The sequence below is a fragment of the Sceloporus occidentalis genome, unplaced genomic scaffold, assembly GCF_023333645.1.
Source record: "Sceloporus occidentalis isolate IW3139 unplaced genomic scaffold, rSceOcc1.0.p SCAF_3, whole genome shotgun sequence".
NCBI classification, from domain to species: Eukaryota; Metazoa; Chordata; class Lepidosauria; order Squamata; family Phrynosomatidae; genus Sceloporus; species Sceloporus occidentalis.
This window is the reverse complement of record NW_028316983.1, coordinates 232,318,487-232,338,615: the sequence shown is the minus strand read 5'-3', so window position 1 is coordinate 232,338,615 and position 20,129 is coordinate 232,318,487. Positions and strand designations below refer to the sequence as shown.

The 20,129-nt window shown below is 41.6% G+C and overlaps 1 protein-coding gene across 1 annotated transcript in view; it reads right to left on the bottom strand.

Moving 5' to 3' along the window:
* COL14A1 (collagen type XIV alpha 1 chain) overlaps positions 1 to 20,129 on the bottom strand; it is a 156,673-nt gene that overhangs the window by 59,010 nt on the left and 77,534 nt on the right. The window contains exons 20-27 of the mRNA XM_089518391.1: positions 19,929 to 20,051; positions 16,486 to 16,635; positions 13,810 to 13,926; positions 8,803 to 8,949; positions 4,444 to 4,518; positions 3,090 to 3,229; positions 1,603 to 1,726; positions 897 to 1,040 (exon numbers count right to left, since the gene is read on the bottom strand). Of these exons, the coding sequence (XP_089374517.1) occupies positions 897 to 1,040; positions 1,603 to 1,726; positions 3,090 to 3,229; positions 4,444 to 4,518; positions 8,803 to 8,949; positions 13,810 to 13,926; positions 16,486 to 16,635; positions 19,929 to 20,051 (1,020 nt within the window). The remainder of the gene's footprint in view (positions 1 to 896; positions 1,041 to 1,602; positions 1,727 to 3,089; positions 3,230 to 4,443; positions 4,519 to 8,802; positions 8,950 to 13,809; positions 13,927 to 16,485; positions 16,636 to 19,928; positions 20,052 to 20,129) is intronic.

Here is a 20,129-nt window from a genome sequence, read left to right as displayed (position 1 = left end):
GTCCAAGTTCTGGTTCATAGCCCCTAACCCAGATAGTGAAACATCTGGATCAAAGGAGTCCAGGGAGAGATCTTAATAATCTCATTATGTTCTGCACTTTCTCTTATATTAAGAAAAAAATACAAGGCACAGATACTGTAAGGGGGGAAAAAGACTCAAATTAGCTAAAATGAAAATCCTATATAGTCTTTCTGGCAACAAGTCATATTGAATAAAGAAGGAGTTACTTTTGAGTATACATTTACTGTAAAGGATTGCACAGTAAGCGTCTTCCATGAAACAGCCTATGGAAAGTATAAGATGGTCCATGAATAACCAATAATATGTGTATATGCCCAGAAAAGACAAGGCATTAAGTACATTAAAGGTAAAGGTAAAGGTTTCCCCTTTGATATAATTGTCAAGTCGTTTACTTGGGTGTGTGTGTGTGTGTGCGTGCTCATCTCTGTTACTAAGCCAAAGGACCCAGCATTGCCAAAGGCAAAGTGGCCAGCACGACTGCATGGAACACTGTTACCTTCCCACCAAAGTGGTACCTATTTATCTACTAACACTTTTACATGCTTTCGAACTGCTAGATTTGCAGAAACTGGGACTAATGGCCAGAGCTCACTCCACCACATTATGCCTGGGCCTCAAATCCTGACCTTGCGATTGACAGAATCAGCATCTTAACTGCTAAGCCACTGTGCCCTTGTACCTTAAGTACCTTGCAGGTACAAAATATCTTCTTTATAAAAATTACAGTTCATACGAGTAAATTTATTATAGAGAGAACAACTTTTCTATTTGAACCTCCCCTTTATATTTTCTAAAAAGCCTCCTGAAACACCGTAGTGTTAGGAAAGAGGAAACTAGTGATACTATGACTATTTCTTAAGAGAGTGGCAAATTACCGTCTAGCTGCATCTCTCTGGAGACTTTGTTCACATCATCTTGTGATCGTCCATCTGTGATCACTACCAAAACTTTTGGGATCCCTTTTCTGGTCCCAGAATCAATGGTAAATAAAACCTGCTGAGCATGTTTAATTGCCTTGCCTGAAAAAGAAATGGGAAGGGAGGAAACATTAAGTAAAACCCATGTTCCATATTATAAAAACATGACTGAAGTTATGAAAACAACTTGTAACAAACCTCAGACTCTTGCAATTCACCTCTTCTCCTCTTCTGCCATTGCCACAAGTTTGGAAAACATCCCTTCATTTTTTGATTAGTCACAGCTTGTTCTGTCATTCAAACCAACAATCTGTGGTTAATCCCTACTACACTGTGTGGAAACAAGCCAACTTCAAATCATGGGCTAAGATGGTAACATTTTTGAATAACCAGTATTTAAAATTAACCACAGTTTATGGTTCAGATCAGAGAACATGCTAATATGTGGATAACCAAAAATGGAATCATCCCTATGTTACTGCATTGAAACACTGGACATGGAAAAGTATTCCTAGTTGGCCTGCTCTAGGTGAGTCATACATCCTACACTTGTCTACAGTAATTACTGACTTCAAATGTCATTCCTTGTGCTTTCATTTTTAGTAGAAGGGTGTGTTTGTATTAAAATCAGCAAAAACAATTCCTACCTAGCAATCCAGCCCACCTGTTTTGGTGTTTCCTCCTTTGTATGCTATTTGTTGGATAGCCTCCAGAAGAGTTTCCTTTGTACTGTAGGCATTTAGTTTAAATTCTGTTCTGGGATCATCACTAAACTGTGCAATTGCCACCTGTGGAGAAAAGAAATTTTAGTGAACTGTTAATGTGGCTCTCTTTTGAGGCCACCAACACTGAGAGCACTTGCCCTGGTTCATTTGTGTTACAGTCAGCTCATGCAAACACTTTAAGGATTTAATACTGTGTTCCTCTGGAGGTTTATTTGGAAGTAAGATGTACAAAAATTGTCCAGACAAACCTACAAGCAGATTGGTTTAGAAGTGTGGTGTTAAAGGTATTTCAGTGGCATCTTAGTGGGTCTTTGTATAGAGATTGAGTGCACCCTAGAAAAACATAAACCAGGTTGGGAAACTTTAGGGGCAATTTTCTGTCCCTCAGGCATCCCCCCAAGGGCTAAATAGACTGACAAAAAAAAAGGGGGGGGGGGACTTAAAAACAAAACAAAACAAAACTGAAAATGGCTCCAAGTCCATGTCTGATTTTTGATAAAATAGTGCAGGGGAGTTCTGTTATTTAAAAGAGAATTAATCTCTCAGTAGTGGTGAATCATTACTACTTTGTCAGAAAAATGGGGAAGGCAGTGTGGCATAGTGGTTTGGGTTTTGAAATATGACACTGGAGTCCAAGGTTCAAACCAGCTCGACAGTATAAACCTTGGGCAGGTCACACTCTGTCAGCCTTTGAGGTAAGCAAAGGCAACCCCCCCCCCTTTGAAGAAATTTGCCAAGAAAAGGCTATGATAGGGCTGCCTTAGGGTTGTCCATGAATCTGAAACAACTTGAAGGCACACAACAATGACAACAGAAATGCCTTATGGCTACATGTGCCATGAGGGTCATGCTTTTCGCAGCCTGGTTTCTGTTATTTTGTGCATTCATGTCAATTCTAATGCACAACAAACCTATCACAGGGTTTCTTGGCAAAGAATTATGCAGAAGCAGTTTGTCATTGCCTTCCTCTGAAATACAGTGGAGCCTTGCCTTACACGGAGATCCACTCCAGACCCCACCCCCCATGTAAGACAAATACCGCATAAACTCAAGCCCCATTCAATAGAGCTCGCGGCGGTGTTGTGCGCCCGTGCCATGGGTGCACACACCATTCAATGTATTGCAGCGTGGCTTCCACATAAAGTGGAAGTTGCGTATGGCATGCTTGCATATGGAGTGAGCACACTGTATAGCCTATAGTATCTCGTATTCCTTGGTGGTCTCCCTTGCAAGTACTAACTAGGCCTGACCTGGCTTAGCTTTTGTGATCAAACAAAATTTGCTGTCTTCATATATGTTTAAATATCTACAGAATGATTCCACCAAAATCACAGTATATTTTTCAAAAGTATTTACCATAATATTATATTTTGATTCATATAATTGTCCAGTCAAATTAAATATTAGTCCATCCATTAATTCTCACCTGAGTTCCATCAGGGCCAATTTTATCAAGAGCTCCAACAGTGCTGTACAGAAATCCAATTATTTTGTTGAAGTTGTCATCTCCAATGCTCCATGATCCATCCACCAAAAACACAAGGTCAGCCTTCGCAGCTTTGCAAACTGGAAACATACAAAGTACTTTGGAATCAAAAGGATGCTGGGATTCCCATTCTTAGGCTGAGTTTTCTCTTCTCTAACTACATACACCTCCCTCTGGTACTCTAAAATGTGAGATTTTACTGACCATCCAAAAGTCCTGCCCAGAAGAAACATGAAAAACTATTTGCAAAACAGGGGAAAAAAACCCACTAAGGGGTCATTCACACTCATGTTTTTGTACAGAGGAGATCCAAGGAGAATTTGATGTGATACCGAATTGAAGCTCCCATTACATTTACCACAATGGAATCTCTCCATGGCATTTTAATCCTACTGATGTTCACATTACTGTAGTATCAATGTAAAATGTAGCCTTTATTTTGAATGCATCCGATCATTCTCAAGTGATGTGCATCTTCGCCATACCGCTTACGTCAGTATTTAAAGGTACTTTCATACTGATAGAGAACAGCTGCCAGGCAAAAGCAACGGTGCGCATAAGCTCTCCATTTTTATTTTTTTAAAAACAAGTCCACTGTCTTATCATATTCCCAAGAGAACCCCCTCCCTGGCTTTTGTGCACTTTGGGAATCATCCATCGGTGCAGATAATCAACCGGCAGAAGAGGGGGGGAAATGGCCGCTGCTTTAAAGGGACTACTTTCTGAAGCGCGGGAAGTTTGAATCTACCACATTTATGGTGCCCATTTCTTCACCCCCACAAACCAGTACTGAGAGGGAAAAGCAATGGTGCTTTGCCAACAGGGCAAGACCAGTGGGATGTGTATGTTCTGCTCCTCTGCACATAACCTCTCCCTTCCTGAGTGCTCCAAATGGAATTGAGAACACATTCTCATTTGTGGCTCCTTAAAAAAGATTGGTTCTTTCTAAACGACTTGGTAAAAGCCCTGGATTCAAAAGTACTGGGTTAAGTGGGGGTTTTGCCAGCCCTCCAAAAAACTGCATCGAGTGCACTCAGTGTGAATATAAACAACCTGGGGAAAAAACCCGTTTTCACACCAAATTATTTTGTAGTGTGAATGAGTCCTAAGATAATTTTTAAGTATGCAAAGAGATCTTGTAGCACGTTTGAGACTAACTGTTCAAAAGAAGTGTAGAAGGTGTTACAAGATCCTTTTGCAGACTGATATTCCAGACTAACACAGCAATGTCTATGAAATATAAGGTCACTATTATAATATTTACATCAATTACTCTGCCAACAAAATCACTTACCTTCCTTTGCAGGAGGAATTGTAGGCTGCGGGGTGGTGGTTGAAGGAGTTGGTGGTGGCTGGGTTGGGAAAGGTACTAAGGAGGGAAAAAGAGCAAGACATGGAAAACTTAATTCTATAAGAAAGGCAATATAGTAGTAATGGTTTTAATGGTTTTAATGGTTTTAACTGTTATATTGAATGTTTAATCCTGTATTGAAATGTTTTTATAAATTTTGTAAGCCGCCCTGATCATTTCCATGGAAGGGCGGGGTAGAAATAAAATTTATTATTATTATTTATTAATATAAGTGCACTACTGGAATTCTGAGGGACCATGAGAAGGTGCAGAATGTAAGATGGAACACAGCCTTCAGTTTATTATGAACTGGTGTTCTTTTTCTTTCTAAGGTTCTAGTCTTTTTGGTGACAAATATATTCTTTAAAAACAGTGAAAATATTAATTAAAAAAAATCTGGCAGCTTTATTTCCTGTCTGACTCAGTGCATTCTAGCCTAATGTTTTCCTCCTTGCCTAGGTCATCTATCCTTCCCTGCATCTTAACATGGCCTATATGGATGTGTGGATGAATTACCCTTACAGTATGCCCCAACTTCTGCTTCTGATAGCTTTCCTCAGGACACTCCTGTGGAACTACTAATGTCACATATCGAAACCGTGGCATGCTCCTGACAATAATTACAAACCAAGATAAAATAAAGAGTTTTCTCATTGCTCAGTTTTGGATTCTATGGCACTGGTTCTGTTTGATGACACAGAACTCAAGATCATCTAGCTTCCTTTGTAGATTCCACTTTAAATTATTCAGCAGTTAGAATGTATTGGCTCTATAGAGGTTTGGCTCTGTGTCTGCATACATTTATGTCAGAGACAGAGAAAAGATGCAAAATCAACTGTTATTGCTTCTGTCCCAAAAGCCCATGTTTAAAGTTGGGAGCATTATTAACCTTTATTTATAAAGTGCTGTAAATTTACACAGCACTGTACATGCAATCTTTTAGTTAGACGGTTCCCTGCCTGCAGGCTTACAATCTAAAAAGACATGACACAAAAGGAGAAGGGAGAGGTGTTGGGGAAGGGGATTAGGTCCAGCAGTTCTTCTCTACCTCTGAGGCCTGGACCAAGGCAGATAGAATGGAGGAAGGGCTTGGGTTCTTAATGGATGGTCAAAAGGAGAAGGGAATGACAGTAGGGAAGGGGGAAAGTCCAGCTCATCTGCTCTCTCACATAGGCCTCTCTCCCCCTCAAGATGGTGGTCGGAAGGAGGGCTCTTTGTCTTTCAGGCGAGGCCTGTTGTTGCTGGCCTGCCTCTCTCCCCCTCAAGATGGTGGTCAGGAGCATCATGCAAATACTGTTAAAACACAGTTCTTCTCAAACTAGCTGATTTGGCAGACTGGATTTCCCCCCAAGGTGAAAGTACCATATTTGTGCTGTATACTATCTAGCATTTCTTTCTTTTGGGAGCCAGTGTCATATAATAGTCTGAGTGTTGTACTAGGACTCCAGGAGACCAGGGTTTAAATCCTCATTCAGCCATGGAAATCTACTGAGTGACTTTAGCTGAGTCACATTCTCTCAGCCTAAAAGAAAGGCAACAGCAAACATTCTCTGGATAAATCTTCCCAAGAAAATCCTATGATAGGGTTGCCATAAACATGAGTCAGTGTGAAGGCATATTCACTTTCATGTCTGGAAGTTTGCCATAGACCTGCAGCCGAAAGTTCTTGAACTGACACCAGCTGACACACCATTACTTTGAGTAGCATTAATATAGCAAATAGTATAACATTGTGTAATTTTCTTCTGCTACTCATAGGTTTAGTGTCTCAGGCACTCAGTCTGGATAAATGAAAAGCACCTCCATTCATACAGAATTTTCACAGTTAAAGACAATATGAAGTCGACTTTTTCCAGGCAAAGCATTCTCTGAAGATGCCAGCCACAGATGCTGACAAAACGTCAGGAAGAAAATTTTATAGAACATGGCCACATAGCCTGAAAAACCCACAAAAAACCAAAGACAATATGTTTTTATTGCTATTCAGTATGCATAATACCAGGTGCATCTGCATTGTAAAAGTAAAGCAGTTTGACACTACTTTAACTGCCATGACCCCATCCTACGGAATCCTGTGATTTGTAGTTTTGTTAGGCACCAGCACTCTTTGGCAAAGAAAGCTAAACCCCTTGTAAAACTACATTTCCCATGATTTCATAGGACAGAGCTAAAGCACTTAAAGTGATATTAAACTGCATTATTTCTACAGTGTAGATGCACCCCCAGATGTCTCTATTCAAAGGAAAAGTGCTATTTTCCTGTCACAGCTTAGGCAGTTTTGCAGGGATGGGTAAAATGTAGATTGGAACAAAATGGGAGATGGTCTCATTGATTTAGCAAGAGCTTCTGTTTCCCAGAATTCTTTTTTTAAGTAAAGTTGTTTTTTTAAAAAAAATCTCCACTTTTGTTGTCTGTGCTAACCTTTTATCTCTTAGCTATGGTATACCTCACCTGTAAAATATGAATGTATTTATTTACTTATGCTTTTGATCATATTTTTGTGCAGCAGTGTTGGCTACTTTGATTCTTTGTGTTAGAATAATATACTAATCTATAGTAACCCGATTTGCATTCAAACATGTGTTGTACAGATCATGACTTCAGTCAATAATTCACCATACTGAACATCTCCAGACTATTTTGCACATGGCTCTCATTAGTGGCTTCTGGTAGATCGATAGGTTATAGTAAAATATTAGCAACTGCAACAATAACAAATAATACATCCCACAAGCCCAAAGTCTGTTGCACCTGATGTATTGAATTCCTGGTGAAATCCTTCACTTTGTGGTACAGTCAATACTATGGTTATGGACATACAGAATATAATTGTGGGACGGATGTTGCTGGGATACAGAGTTCAGTGGCATTTGCTATGCATGTACAAAGGAGCAGGAAAGTAGGGGTTTGTGTGGAAGAAAAAGCAGCCAGGAAATGAGTATCTTTCCACAAGCATTTTGACCAATAAACACATTTAAGAAATTTTAAGGAAAAGTTGTGGGTGGAAGACTAGTTAAACACTCTCTTCATCACCCACCAGTTCCTTCCCCTTCAGATGTCTCCTGCTGGCTCTGACTGGCACCTCAAGATGAAAGGCAGACTGGAGAATGCTGTGGCTCTTGCCAAGCAAATAGTTCAATGCTGAGACACACATGATGGTGTTGAGTAACATCTCCCTGCCCCTACAACACAGAACACTCTTCTGTGAAAGTTTTGTGTCTTTCAAAAAATGGTGCTCCTGTTTAGCAGTTTTCAACATAGCTTGTAGCCACATTTTCTGAGGCAACACCCAGAAGCTCGATTTCTACCCTTAAATGTGACAAGAGGGTTCCCTCTAGTCTAGCAACATTCTTTCAAGCAAAATCTCTTGGTACAGCTAGCACAACAATGACAGTTGCTGTCACTAAATAAAATAGTAAATATTAACTTTATTATGCTCATGATGTCACAGATATATGACAGATAACAAGATAATTGCTAGCTGGAACATCTTCAAATTGTCCATTTTCATTGCCATAGTCCATATTTATACAGTGGCAGCTGGTGGCTTTCATTTTTTTAGTTTAAACTTTAAAGCTACATAAGGTGCTAATCCCTTGTCCAAATCAGATGTAGTACTTTACAGTTCAGACAAACTCCAGAGCGGAGTCATTCTCAAGTCAAGTACATGAACATCAGCTGCCACTCCATTAGTATAAATTAAATCCAGTGAGGAAAGGGATCATGCAAATGTGCTCCTTGCTGTTCTTGAATCAGAGTCAAAGTGGCGTACACAAGTGCCTGACTCTAATTTCAAATTATGAAGGAAGATGGGAGCAATTAGATAATTAGAAACTTCAGTCAAAGCACATTCCTAATGCAAAGAGGAGAAACACAAATAAGGAGGGCAGAGAATCAACCAATAATAACTATGAATGAAAGAAAACAAAAGCTAGTAAGATTCCCAAGAAAACAGAAAGCTTAAAACATTTTTCATTTTAGTCTTCCTTGTATGAAGGCCAGAATTGGGAAATGTTATTTTTTGGACGACATCTCCCTGAACCCCCTACCTAGCCCAGCCACTGGTTATGGTGAATAGTGATTCTGGGAGACGTAATCTAGAAGTAACTTTTCCAAGATCTGGATTGACGAGAACTCATTGAGACACGGCTGTAACAATTCTCAGGCAGCATATTAGGCTGGAACCTGTCTTCAGCCCTAATTCTGGTTTCAAACTCTCTAGCACTATTGTATCATACAATGGGGGAAATGACAAGACACCAACTTCTGACAATAGCATGGTATTGAAAAGAATTCACTTACATGTTGTCTCCATTATGCTAACTCCAGGTCCTTCTATTTCTTGTAGTTGAGTATAGACGCTGATTTTGTATTCTGTGCCAGGAATGAGTTCAAAAAAGCAGTGTCTAGGAGTCCCTCCGCCCACAAGTACTTCTCCTGTTGTCCCATCTAAAATTAAAAAGGGAATCTCTTAAAGATGAAGACTTTATTGTCATTCTGTACAATAAATGTAACCTAATAATATCCCTTTGTGCATATAATGATGGCAAGGCACTTCAGACTCTAATTCACATTTGCTTAAAACACACTAAAATTATAAGCCTTTAAGATGGCAAAAAAATATCTGATTGTGCTAACGTTAATAATCAATAGTAATTTTAACCAAGGCTGCTACCACACTGCAGAATTAATTTAGTTTGACACCACTTTAATTGTCATGGCTCCATCCTATGGATTCCTGGGATTTGTAGTTTATTGTGGCACCAGAGCTCTCTAACATAGAAGGCTAAATATCCCACAAAACTACAAATCCCATAATTCCATAGCATTGAGCCATGGCATTACTACAGTCTAGATGCAGCCTAAGCTAGCAAACACTAGCCAATCTAAAATATACAGGCACAATCATGATTCACTGACAGGAACTTGCCAGTAGTTTCAATGGTAGATTTCACACTCAGAAATAATTGAATTTCAGTCATCAGTGGAAAACAGAAATGATCTTACAAATGATGAAACAAGAAATAATATATTAAAAATCCTTTATGTTCTTCAACTCAAGCATCTAAAACAGGGCCAGGAATTGTACACCCCCCTGGGTGCATACATTCTTGGGGAAGGGGGTCCTATTTGTCCCCTAGACTCCACTTAACCCAGCTGTGTGTGTACATGCCTTCAAGATGCCATTTAAACCTATGGTGATCCCATGAATTTCATAGGCAAGGAATACTCAGAGGCAGTTTTGCCAGTTCCTCCCTCTGAAGTATAGCCTAGGCAGCTGGTATCCAGGGGCAGTCATGTTCAGCTTCCAAGGGGTCCTTCACACTTACTTTTTTGAACGAAGACATTTGCACCTCTGCACCGATTCAGAATCGATACAGAACCAGTTCAGTGTTCCCACTACATAGACTGCGATCAAATCTCTCCATGCCATTTTATCCCTGTTGCTGTTCACATTTGCCACCGTATCAATTTACAATGGAGGTGCCTCCATTTCTGGAACAATGCAACATGATCTTAATCGATTCGGTTGCATGATCACACTACCAAAGATGTAGATCGCTGTGGTTCTTTAAAAAGAATCGCTAAGGGGTCCTGTGTCAAATGCACCAGTTTAAGTGGGCTTTTCAGCTCCCCCCAACCCACAAAAAAACCTCCACTGAATGTAGTTGGGGCGAGTGTGAACTTCATGGAAATTAACCAGTTTCACACCAGTTTATTTCTGTGGTGTGAATGGAGCATAAGATCAGGTGGGATCTAGTGTCTTTAGGGTATTTAGGTTACCACCCTGCAACTCCCAATACCCCCCTAAAAATATTTTTGGCCAAAACCTTTATCACTTATTGACAAAAAAACTCAGACTAGGAATTGCAGGTTTACTTTCAAACAGTAGTTAGGCCCTTACCCATTTCTAAACAGAAATATTGCTTCCCCAAACTGACCAGACATGCCTGGAAAATCAATTTGTACAAAAGTGGCCATCCAGTTCTTGAAGCATGCCTAGGGTTGCCATATCCTGCCGGGGGGCGGGACAATCCCGGTTTGGGAGGGGCCAACCCGGTCCCGGTCCGGTTTGGCGCCCAAACCGGGACGGCCCCGCCCACCGCGGCCACCTCAGCCCCCACGGCGGCTCCAAGGCCTTGCTGAGGCCTGGGAAGGCTCTCTGCGGTTGGAGCTCCAGCCGCGGAGACGCTCCCTCCCGGGCCCCAGCGAGGCCTTCGAGGCGGCTCCGCGGTCGGACCTCCGGCCGCGGGGTCCTCCAAGGCCTCCGCAAGGCCAGGGAGGAGGAGGAGGCCGCTTCCCACCGCGGCGATTGCCGCGATGAGGAGCGGCCCCTGCCTCTTTCCCGGCCTGGGAGCCTGCTGAGGCTTCCTCCCAGGCCGGGAGGAGGAGCAGACCGCTTCCCCTTGCGGCGATCGCCGCGATGAGGAGCAGCCTCCGCCTCTTTCCCGGCCTGGGAGCCGGCCTAGGCTTCCTCTCAGGCCGGGAGGAGGAGGAAGCCTGGCACCGCGGCGATCGCCGCGATGCCAGGCTTCCCCTCGCCCTTCTCGGTCTGGGAGCCGGCCTAGGCTCCCTCCCAGGCCGGGAGGAGGAGGAGGAAGCCTGGTACCGCGGCGATCGCCGCGATGCCAGGCTTCCCCCCGCCCTTCTCGGCCTGGGAGCCGGCCTAGGCTCCCTCCCAGGCCGGGAGGAGGAGGAGGAAGTCTGGCACCGCGGCGATCGCCGTGATGCCTGGTTTCCCCTTGCCCTTCTCGGCCTGGGAGCCGGCCTAGGCTCCCTCCCAGGCCGGGAGGAGGAGGAGGAAGCCTGGCACCGCGGCGATCGCCGCGATGCCAGGCTTCCCCTCGCCCTTCTCGGTCTGGGAGCCGGCCTAGGCTCCCTCCCAGGCCGGGAGGAGGAGCAGACCGCTTCCCCTTGCGGCGATCGCCGCGATGAGGAGCAGCCTCCGCCTCTTTCCCGGCCTGGGAGCCAGCCTAGGCTTCCTCTCAGGCCGGGAGGAGGAGGAAGTCTGGCACCGCGGCGATCGCCGTGATGCCTGGTTTCCCCTTGCCCTTCTCGGCCTGGGAGCCGGCCTAGGCTCCCTCCCAGGCCGGGAGGAGGAGGAGGAAGCCTGGCACCGCGGCGATCGCCGCGATGCCAGGCTTCCCCTCGCCCTTCTCGGTCTGGGAGCCGGCCTAGGCTCCCTCCCAGGCCGGGAGGAGGAGGAGGAGGACAAGGTTTAAAAATCTAGGACTTTTTTTATTATTATTTCCTAGCCAGGAAATTAAAAAAAAAATGTCCTACATTTTCAAACCTTGTCCTACATTTGTCCCGGTTTCGAGGTCCTCCATTATGGCAACCCTAAGCATGCCCACTCTGCACTACAGATGGGTTTTGTAGATAGGCAATAATTTCAATTTTAGTAGCAATAAGCAGGTTACTTTACAAGTTTGCAGTGGCTTTATTCCACTGCATGAAAGAATCCTGATAACTATAGGATAATGAGGGTGTAGCAAATTATGCTTGGAAACTCTGAACACAAAGCCACCATTCCCAGTTCCCTTCATAGAGAGAAAGGAAGGTAAACAAATAGAATTTGTAATGTAGGTATGTCCACTGTATCACCTTGAGGAACAAACATGCCTAATACAAAGAGTGATCAATCTACAAAACTGTGAGTAGTAGTAAATCTGGAATGTGGACAATTTTGTTTGTCCTTTGAAAATAAATTATGCTTAAATTATAAAGCAGCTAGAGGAAAAAAGAGAATATTCTTGCTGGGTGACTGAATACATATAACCATGCAGGCTCATGGAAACAGGCACAACCCTGATCTCCAGTTACCTGCCAGCATGGTGTAGTGGTTTGAGGATTGGTCTTGACACTGGAGGACAGGGTTCAAATCCCAACTCAGCCATGGTAACCCACTGGGTGATCTTTGGCATGTTACATTCTCTCTGCCTCAGAGGAAGGCAATGGCAAACTCTCTAAAGAAACTTTCCAAGAAAATCCCATGATAGGTTCACCTTAGGTCACCTTAAATCAGGAGTCACTTGAATGCACACAACAGCAACAACAGCAACAACAATGGAGTCTATAGGCATAGGGCTTCTCTCTTGAAATTTGGAACTCTGCTTTCTGAGGTTTTCCTACAATCTCAAAGGATTCTCCATGCTTTTAACAAATTGCACACTCAAAATGTTTATCTCTGAATGTGGTAGAATGGTGGTGGGGTTCTTGGTACAGTCCTAAGCCCTCTCCCCAAACATCTTCCCTCATATGTGTCTGCTGTGTATCCATTTCTGCTTCCCTCTGGATATTCCAGGTTAAATAAATAATAAATAATAAAATATTTATTTATATCCCGCCTCTTCCGTTTGGGGATCTAGGCAGGTAACAACAGAGTATATCAGTGGTTCCCAACCTGTGGGTCGGGACCCCTTTGGGGGTCGAATGACCATTTCATGGGGGTTGCCAGAGACCATTGGAAAACAGCTATTTAATTATAGTTGTGAAGTAGCAATGAAAATAATTTGATGGGTTTGGGTCACCACAACATGAGGAATTGTATTAAAGGGTCGTGGCATTAGGAAGGTTGGGAACCACTGGTTTATATGATACACAATATAAAAACAATAAAACCCACAAAACCCTGACCCAACCCTCCCTCCCAAACTATAAAATTACTATAAAACATGATTAAAATATCTAACAATACAACACTACAAGGATAGACTTGTTTTTTTAAACAACACACAGCCTAACCTAGACAAAGTTGATTCTGCTATTCTAGGTGATTCAAAAAGCATTCAAAAACATGCAATTAATATTGAGGCAGGGACAGTTAAAAAGAAATTGATTAAATATCACTGAAGTGAACAAAAGCAGCCTGAAGACACACTGCTATGATCTTCTGCTGAACCCTTTCAATACAGCTTAATGAATTGTGCCTGCTGTTGGGAAGTCTGTTGGGTCTATTAATTGTTCCATGCAAGAAAAGCCACATCTACACAGGCAGTTTAGACACTGTTGTAAGATTAGGGCTCCATTCACACTGCAGAAATAATCCAGTTTAAGATTACTCAAACAGGCCTGGCTCAGTTCTAGGGAATTCTGGGAACTGTAGTTTGTTGTGGCACCAGAGCAGAGCTCTAGTGTCACAACAAACTATAGTTCCCAGAATTCCATAGCACTGAGCCATGGCAATAAAAGTGATGTGAAACTGGGTTATTTCTGCAGTATAGATGCAACCTAGGACAAATATTAATTAAGAACAATGTAAAAGAACATCTTTACAGCTGATTGATTTTATCTGATATGCTAACTTACCAGCAAGAGATTCTATCACAATTCTGTATGCAGTTGCATGCCTGTGAAGTTGCCACTGAGCACATATACTTGTCATGCGAACTTGATAAGCTCCCAGATTTGTCACTCCTAAGTACACTGCAATAGAGTATACAGGTTAAAACATTCATCATATATTTTCTGAGGGGAAAATGTTTGTGGTTGAAAATGTGAATACTGAAAAACTACTGCTAGGATCCGAAGAGCTGCTTTATCCAATTTGTCCATCCATCCAACCACCCACACCCAACCTATCCTTTTCCAGGTATAGGACCCAGGGCAACAAATGGCATCTAAATGTCATCAACATTTGGATCTGTGATGATTCTAAAACATGAATGGGCTAGGCATGGCCCATGGAGCCACAACTGTGAGCCTGTAGGCCCTTGGGACCCATCTGTGTTCTCTCTAAAAAAAAACCTGAAGAACTGCCCCCCCCCCCCCATTTTTTAAATTCAGGCCAATTTTTAGGCTTTGTTTTGCTCTCAAACTGACCAAAACCTGCCAATGGCAGTGGGTTGCTACCTTTAACCATCCAAAGTTCCGCAAAGACAGTTTAAAAAAAACAAATCAGCCCAAACCCAGCTAGTGTCACTCTCACATGTCAATGATAAAACCATTCTACAATCATGAATTATAAAATGAGGGGTAGCAGTGATGTATTCAAGTCTTTTACTCCAATTCTCAGCCAAGTCTCTACCATCATTTTTCAAGTCAGGTCTCAGGTCCTTGCGAGATACTTTCAAGTCAAGTCTTAAGTTGACTCTCAGGTTTGAAAGTGAACTTTAACAGAAAAAAGGAGGTGGTGGTTGGATGGGGAGTGGAATTTTAGGAACTAGAAATTCAAGAAGACATACAGAAAGTTAGGTTTAAAAATGCTCAGATGGGTGCAGCAAACATCATAGGCAATGGGCTTAAGGTGGAAGGATGTTTCTGAAGCTCTTGAAAAACTTTAGAAGGTTCCTCTGATCTACAGCAGGGACAGGCTACTGAACAGACCTCAAGCCCTGCCTCAAGCCCACTGCTTAATTTGATTGCTGTTTCTGGATGAAGTTAGGCCAATAAGTCGGTTGTTAAAGTATACAAGGCTCAACTGAAGTTGAGTCAGTGCATCATTTATTGCCAAGCTGAGTCCAAGTTGAGTAGTTGACGTGACCTGAGTCCTACTTGAGTTTGAATCAATTGTCTCAAACCTAAATCACTGAAGGGTGGCAACTGAGTGAAAGATGGAACTGGAATAGGCAAAGAAGAAGCCAATGTCAACAAAAATAAATCATTAAGCTAATTTATAATTAAAATGTGAGTTCTTAAAGACAAGTGATAATGCTTTTAATGATGTAAAATGCATTCATAATATTTCTTGAAAGGCTATTTGTTTCTTCCCAATTTGGGATATTTCCAAATTGGACTTATTAAATAATTGGATTTGCTAGTAAATGCTAAAAAATAAAAGGGAAATTGGGACATTTTCATAGAATCATAGAGTTGGAAGAGACCGCAAGGGCCATCCAGTCTAACCTCCTGCCATGCAGGAAATCTATATCAAAGCATCCCCGACAGATGTCCATCCAGCTTCTGTTTAAAGACCTTTAAGGAAGGCGACTCCACTACACTCTGAGGCAGTGTGTTCCACTGTCAAACAGCCCTTACTGTCAGGAAGTTCCTCCTAATGTTGAGGTGGAATCTCTTTTCCGGGAGCTTGCATCCACTGCTCCGGGTCCTAGTCTCTGGACAGCAGAAAACAAGCTTGCTCCTTCCTCAATACGACATCCCTTCAAGTATTTAAACAGGGCTATCATATCACCTCTTAACCTTCTCTTCTCCAGGCTAAACATCCCCAGCTCCCTGTTAGCTGGTGAATGTTTGCTACTTAAGACCTATTGACTTTTGTATCAATAACATGGAAAGTATAAACCCAGTAAATCATAGAAATAAGAACAAATATTGCCATTTCCTGAAGACGCTTCATGGGACTTGGACATCTGCAGCTAGTCTAGAGTGCTGTGTTTTTTTTTAAAAAAATCTGTAAATTCTATAGTTCATAGAACTCATGAGTAAACAATCCACATTCATCATATTTCAGATACAAAGAATGAGGTGCATCTTTACAAGGAACATTACATGTTACACTTTCACACTACACATGTGTGTCACTACAATTTTACTTTAACTGACCTGGTTCCATCCTGTGGAATCCTGAGCCTTGAAGTTTGGGGAGGTACTAGAGTGATAATTCTTACTAAACTGCAGATCCTAAGATTATATAGGAAGGGACCATATCACTTAAAGTGGAATCACAGTGCTACAATTGTGTAGTATGAAAAAACCCTAAGATCTGAATAGACTTATTTTATACTGTAATCACAATGTTGATCATGATGTCTACTTGATTTAAAAATCAAGTTCTGTCCCATTTTCTGTACCAAATGTATAATATTCAGGAGACATATTGTGGTGTCTAATAAATATTGTTTACAGTACTTTACTTGTGAAAATATCCAATGTTTCATGTTAACAACAGAAAAAACTATATTTTCATTAGAAAGAGCAGAGATGGGAAATGATTCCAATCAAAAATTTTGTTCACAGTATAATGCTGAGATTACTGGTCCATGAGATAACAAGATAATTGGATAACAAGAAATTAAAGATTCTTACATGTTTTGGCTACACCTGCTAAGGCATCACTGAATCCTGTTGAGTATGAAGCAAATACTTTAACACTGTATTCAGTTCCACTAAACAAATTCAAAATAAGGATAGTGTTGATATCGTCTCCTACAAAGGTCTCCAGTGCTGGCCCAGGAACTGAAAGCAAAAAGAATACAAAAAGACTTGGGCCAAAAAGTAACTTGTTTGATAAAACTACATTTAATAATATTTCATTACTTGTCTCTGGCCACACACACAAAAAAAATGCTGAAATCCTGTACTAGGTACTTAGGGTACATCCAAACTGATTAAAAAGACGAGAAAGTCTCAGATTTTGCTCCTGTTCTTTCCGATTTTATTTTGGAGACCTATACACATTTTATCTCGGAACTTTTTCTGTCAACTTCTGGTACAACCAGAGATTACTTTTATACCAGCTCCCAGGTCAGTTTATTTTACTCCACTATAAAATTGGAAAGAATAGGTACAAAACCTGGGATTGAAAGAATACCTAACTTTCATTTGGACTACAATTGGCAAGTTTAATATACAGTACCTTAATGTTTTTCTAGATAACAGTACTGGGATATCTTGAGAAATTCAGTTTCTCTGCCTAAGAAAGGGGCAGCTGGCATCACAAAGGACAGAGTCACTGTGGATCTCAAGGGAAGTTATTTTTTATTGCAAATGGTCTTGAATTTTTATTGCCCTTGGTCCCCAGTCCCACTATGGCCAAGAAGGGAAGTGGTCTTTGCCTGCATTAATACTTCTCTAGACCACTGTAACTGACAATAGAAATAACATCTGAGACAAAACGTAGACCTGTGACTCTAACGTCATCACTTTTCTTCTCCTGTATGATTTTTAATATCTTTACCTGATGAAGAAGCCAGTGGAGCTTTGAAAATTTGAATGATGTATTTTCTGCATTTTGGTTTGTCAATAAAGCTATTTCTCTTCTGTGGATTTTGGATTTTATTATATTTTGGTGCATAGCCAACACAGCTACCCCCAATGATATTTAACTTAGGCCTCAAACAGATGGCCCAAAAGGGCTGACGTTGGGCCGATCCAGGGGTGGGACGTGCACATCACGCATGCCCCTGAATTGTGCAGAGGCCATGAAAAGGTCGTGCTGGGGCCATCTAATGCAGCCCAAACCCAGCCACAAAGAAGCAGCTTCTTACCACTCCTTTTTGCATCCTGTTCGGGACCAGGGCAGCAGCCACCCTCAGGACCACAGCCTCTGGTTATCACCGTCCTACGGCAATCAGGGTGGGAGTAGCCTCTGGCCTCCCCTTTTGCCCCACCTGCTTTGCCCCTAAGTAACCTTTCCTGCTCCACCTCACTGCAAAACATGATGGAAACATCACTAATCCATGCTCCAATTGCTGGGCCAATGGATCCTCTGGTCCTCATGCAGCTGATCCCATAAAGTAGGTCATCATGGCAATACCTTTAGTGTCACAATCAAGACTAAGTAGTGATCATGTATACAAAACAGTTACCAAGAATTACTCACTGATTGGTATCTGTTTCACAATCATAACTGCTAAGTAGTCATGTTTTTGACACTATTGCCACAATTGTAACTCCCACCAAAACCTACTCTACTGGATATCAGCTGGATAGGAAGGAGGCGGTCCATTCTGCCAATGACTGGAGCATAGGTGAATGGTCTTTCTGTAAATGTTTTGGAGGGGCTGGTAGGGACAAGAGTGATCACTTAGGGGTCATACAGTCTGGGCAAAAGGAATGGCCAGAGGCCACTACCACCCCAATCAGTGCAAGACCACGGCGACCGCACGGGCTCGGTCCTGATCCAAGCCACCAAACAGGATGCTGGCAAAGAGCGGACTTTCTCATTTTCTGGCCAGCTTTTCCCAATTGGGTGTGCTCTCCATGCAGCCTCCGGCCGCTCTGGGGCCATGCATCATCTAAATGCCACGTCCCCAGAGTGGCCAGAAACCACACTTTCCTGCTCATCTGTTTTGGACCTTAGGAACTAAGTAGCTGATACAGGATTACAGCCAATATTTACATTTAAAAGACACCCCCATCCCCCCATTTGTATACTGATACTGGCTTTTTGATTTACTGAAAATTCATATTGCATATTTCTGCAAGCTTTATATGAAAAAACATTTTAAGAATAGCTACAAGAAAAATAATAATGACCTTTAACATCAGCCTTGTGGATAAATCTATAAAAGTTACTAGTAATCAAGATACATATTCACTAAATTATCTGCCCACACTTCAGAGTGAACTATGTGATATATAATTCCACAAACATTTTTACAGACTAATTTTTGTTCTACAAAGTAGAACCTCTGAGGCTACAGTCTGGAAAGAACATATTGGTAGAATGGGCAACTTAATACATGAAGAAGCAATTCATCTATTTCCCCTCCCCAAAACATCTCCACTTCTAGCTGTTTTATACCTCTATACATATTTTCCTCAGATGAATAAGAACAGTTGAGAGGCAATTTTGGCTGGGAAAATAAGTGTAATAGAAGATCTGTTCCCCTCATAAACATTCTTACACTTCAAAATGCAGGCTAAACAGCTGAACCTTATTTCTCCTCTAAAAGAAAAGAGTCTAGCAAAAAGTATAAAAAAAACTACATAAAATATATAGTTGTTTTCCAAGGTTGCAATCCAAAGCCACACTGAACTTAATGAGATTTACTTCTGAGTAAACTTGCTTAGGCCTATATGATGTATCATGTACAACAATCAATTTGTTTCATTTTTTTAAAAAAAACTTCCTTTCTAGTAGCCTGCAGGCAATTCCTTCTTGCATGGGTGACAAGGACCCAATTAGTCATTCACTTGGATAGTAAATAGCCCTTTACCTTAATTCTCCAACAAATGAGATGAGACAGAAAACTAAGATGGTAAACCTCTGTCTGGACTACAAGTATGAGGATCACAGAACTGACCGTGGCTGTGCTTAAAAAAACTAAACCAAACCTCAAACCATGCATATAAAAATTAGCATGCCAAGCTAGAAGTATTTTTCATGGGAAGGTCATCCCATCCCGTTATTTATTTGCTACTTGAATCACATGCCTTTCTTCCAATGAGTTCAAGATGGCATACATAGCAATGAGCTATATAGAAATCCTTCTCTATGTTCACTACAACCCTGTGAGATAATTTAATGAGAGAAAAAAAGTGAGTGGCTTGAGGTCACTTAGTGACTACAGGCAGGTTCATTAAGTATTTAGATATGGATTTTTCAAGTACCAGTTCAATATTCTGACCAGTTCACCACACTGCAATTTCAGTGAGACCTGCCTGCAATCTCAAGCTGTACAGTTAACAGTTCCTACCTTATCTACTGTTGAGAACTATGGCTAGGTAGACAGTCTGATCTAACAAGCATGTAAAATACAGAATTTCCTTTACAAAAAATAGAAATAAGCTACATTGGCACTCACTGTTCACAGGTTTATACACAATCCTATATCCCATTGTGGGTGATGGGGGAGCATCCCAGCTAATCCTCAATCGATTGTACCATTCATCAGAGACTCTTAGATTTTCTGGAGCAAACAGGGGTACTAAAAAGAAAATACGTTATGAATTACATTCTTTTCAGTTTGTCGCGGTTTAGTTAAAAGCAGGTATTTGCTTACATT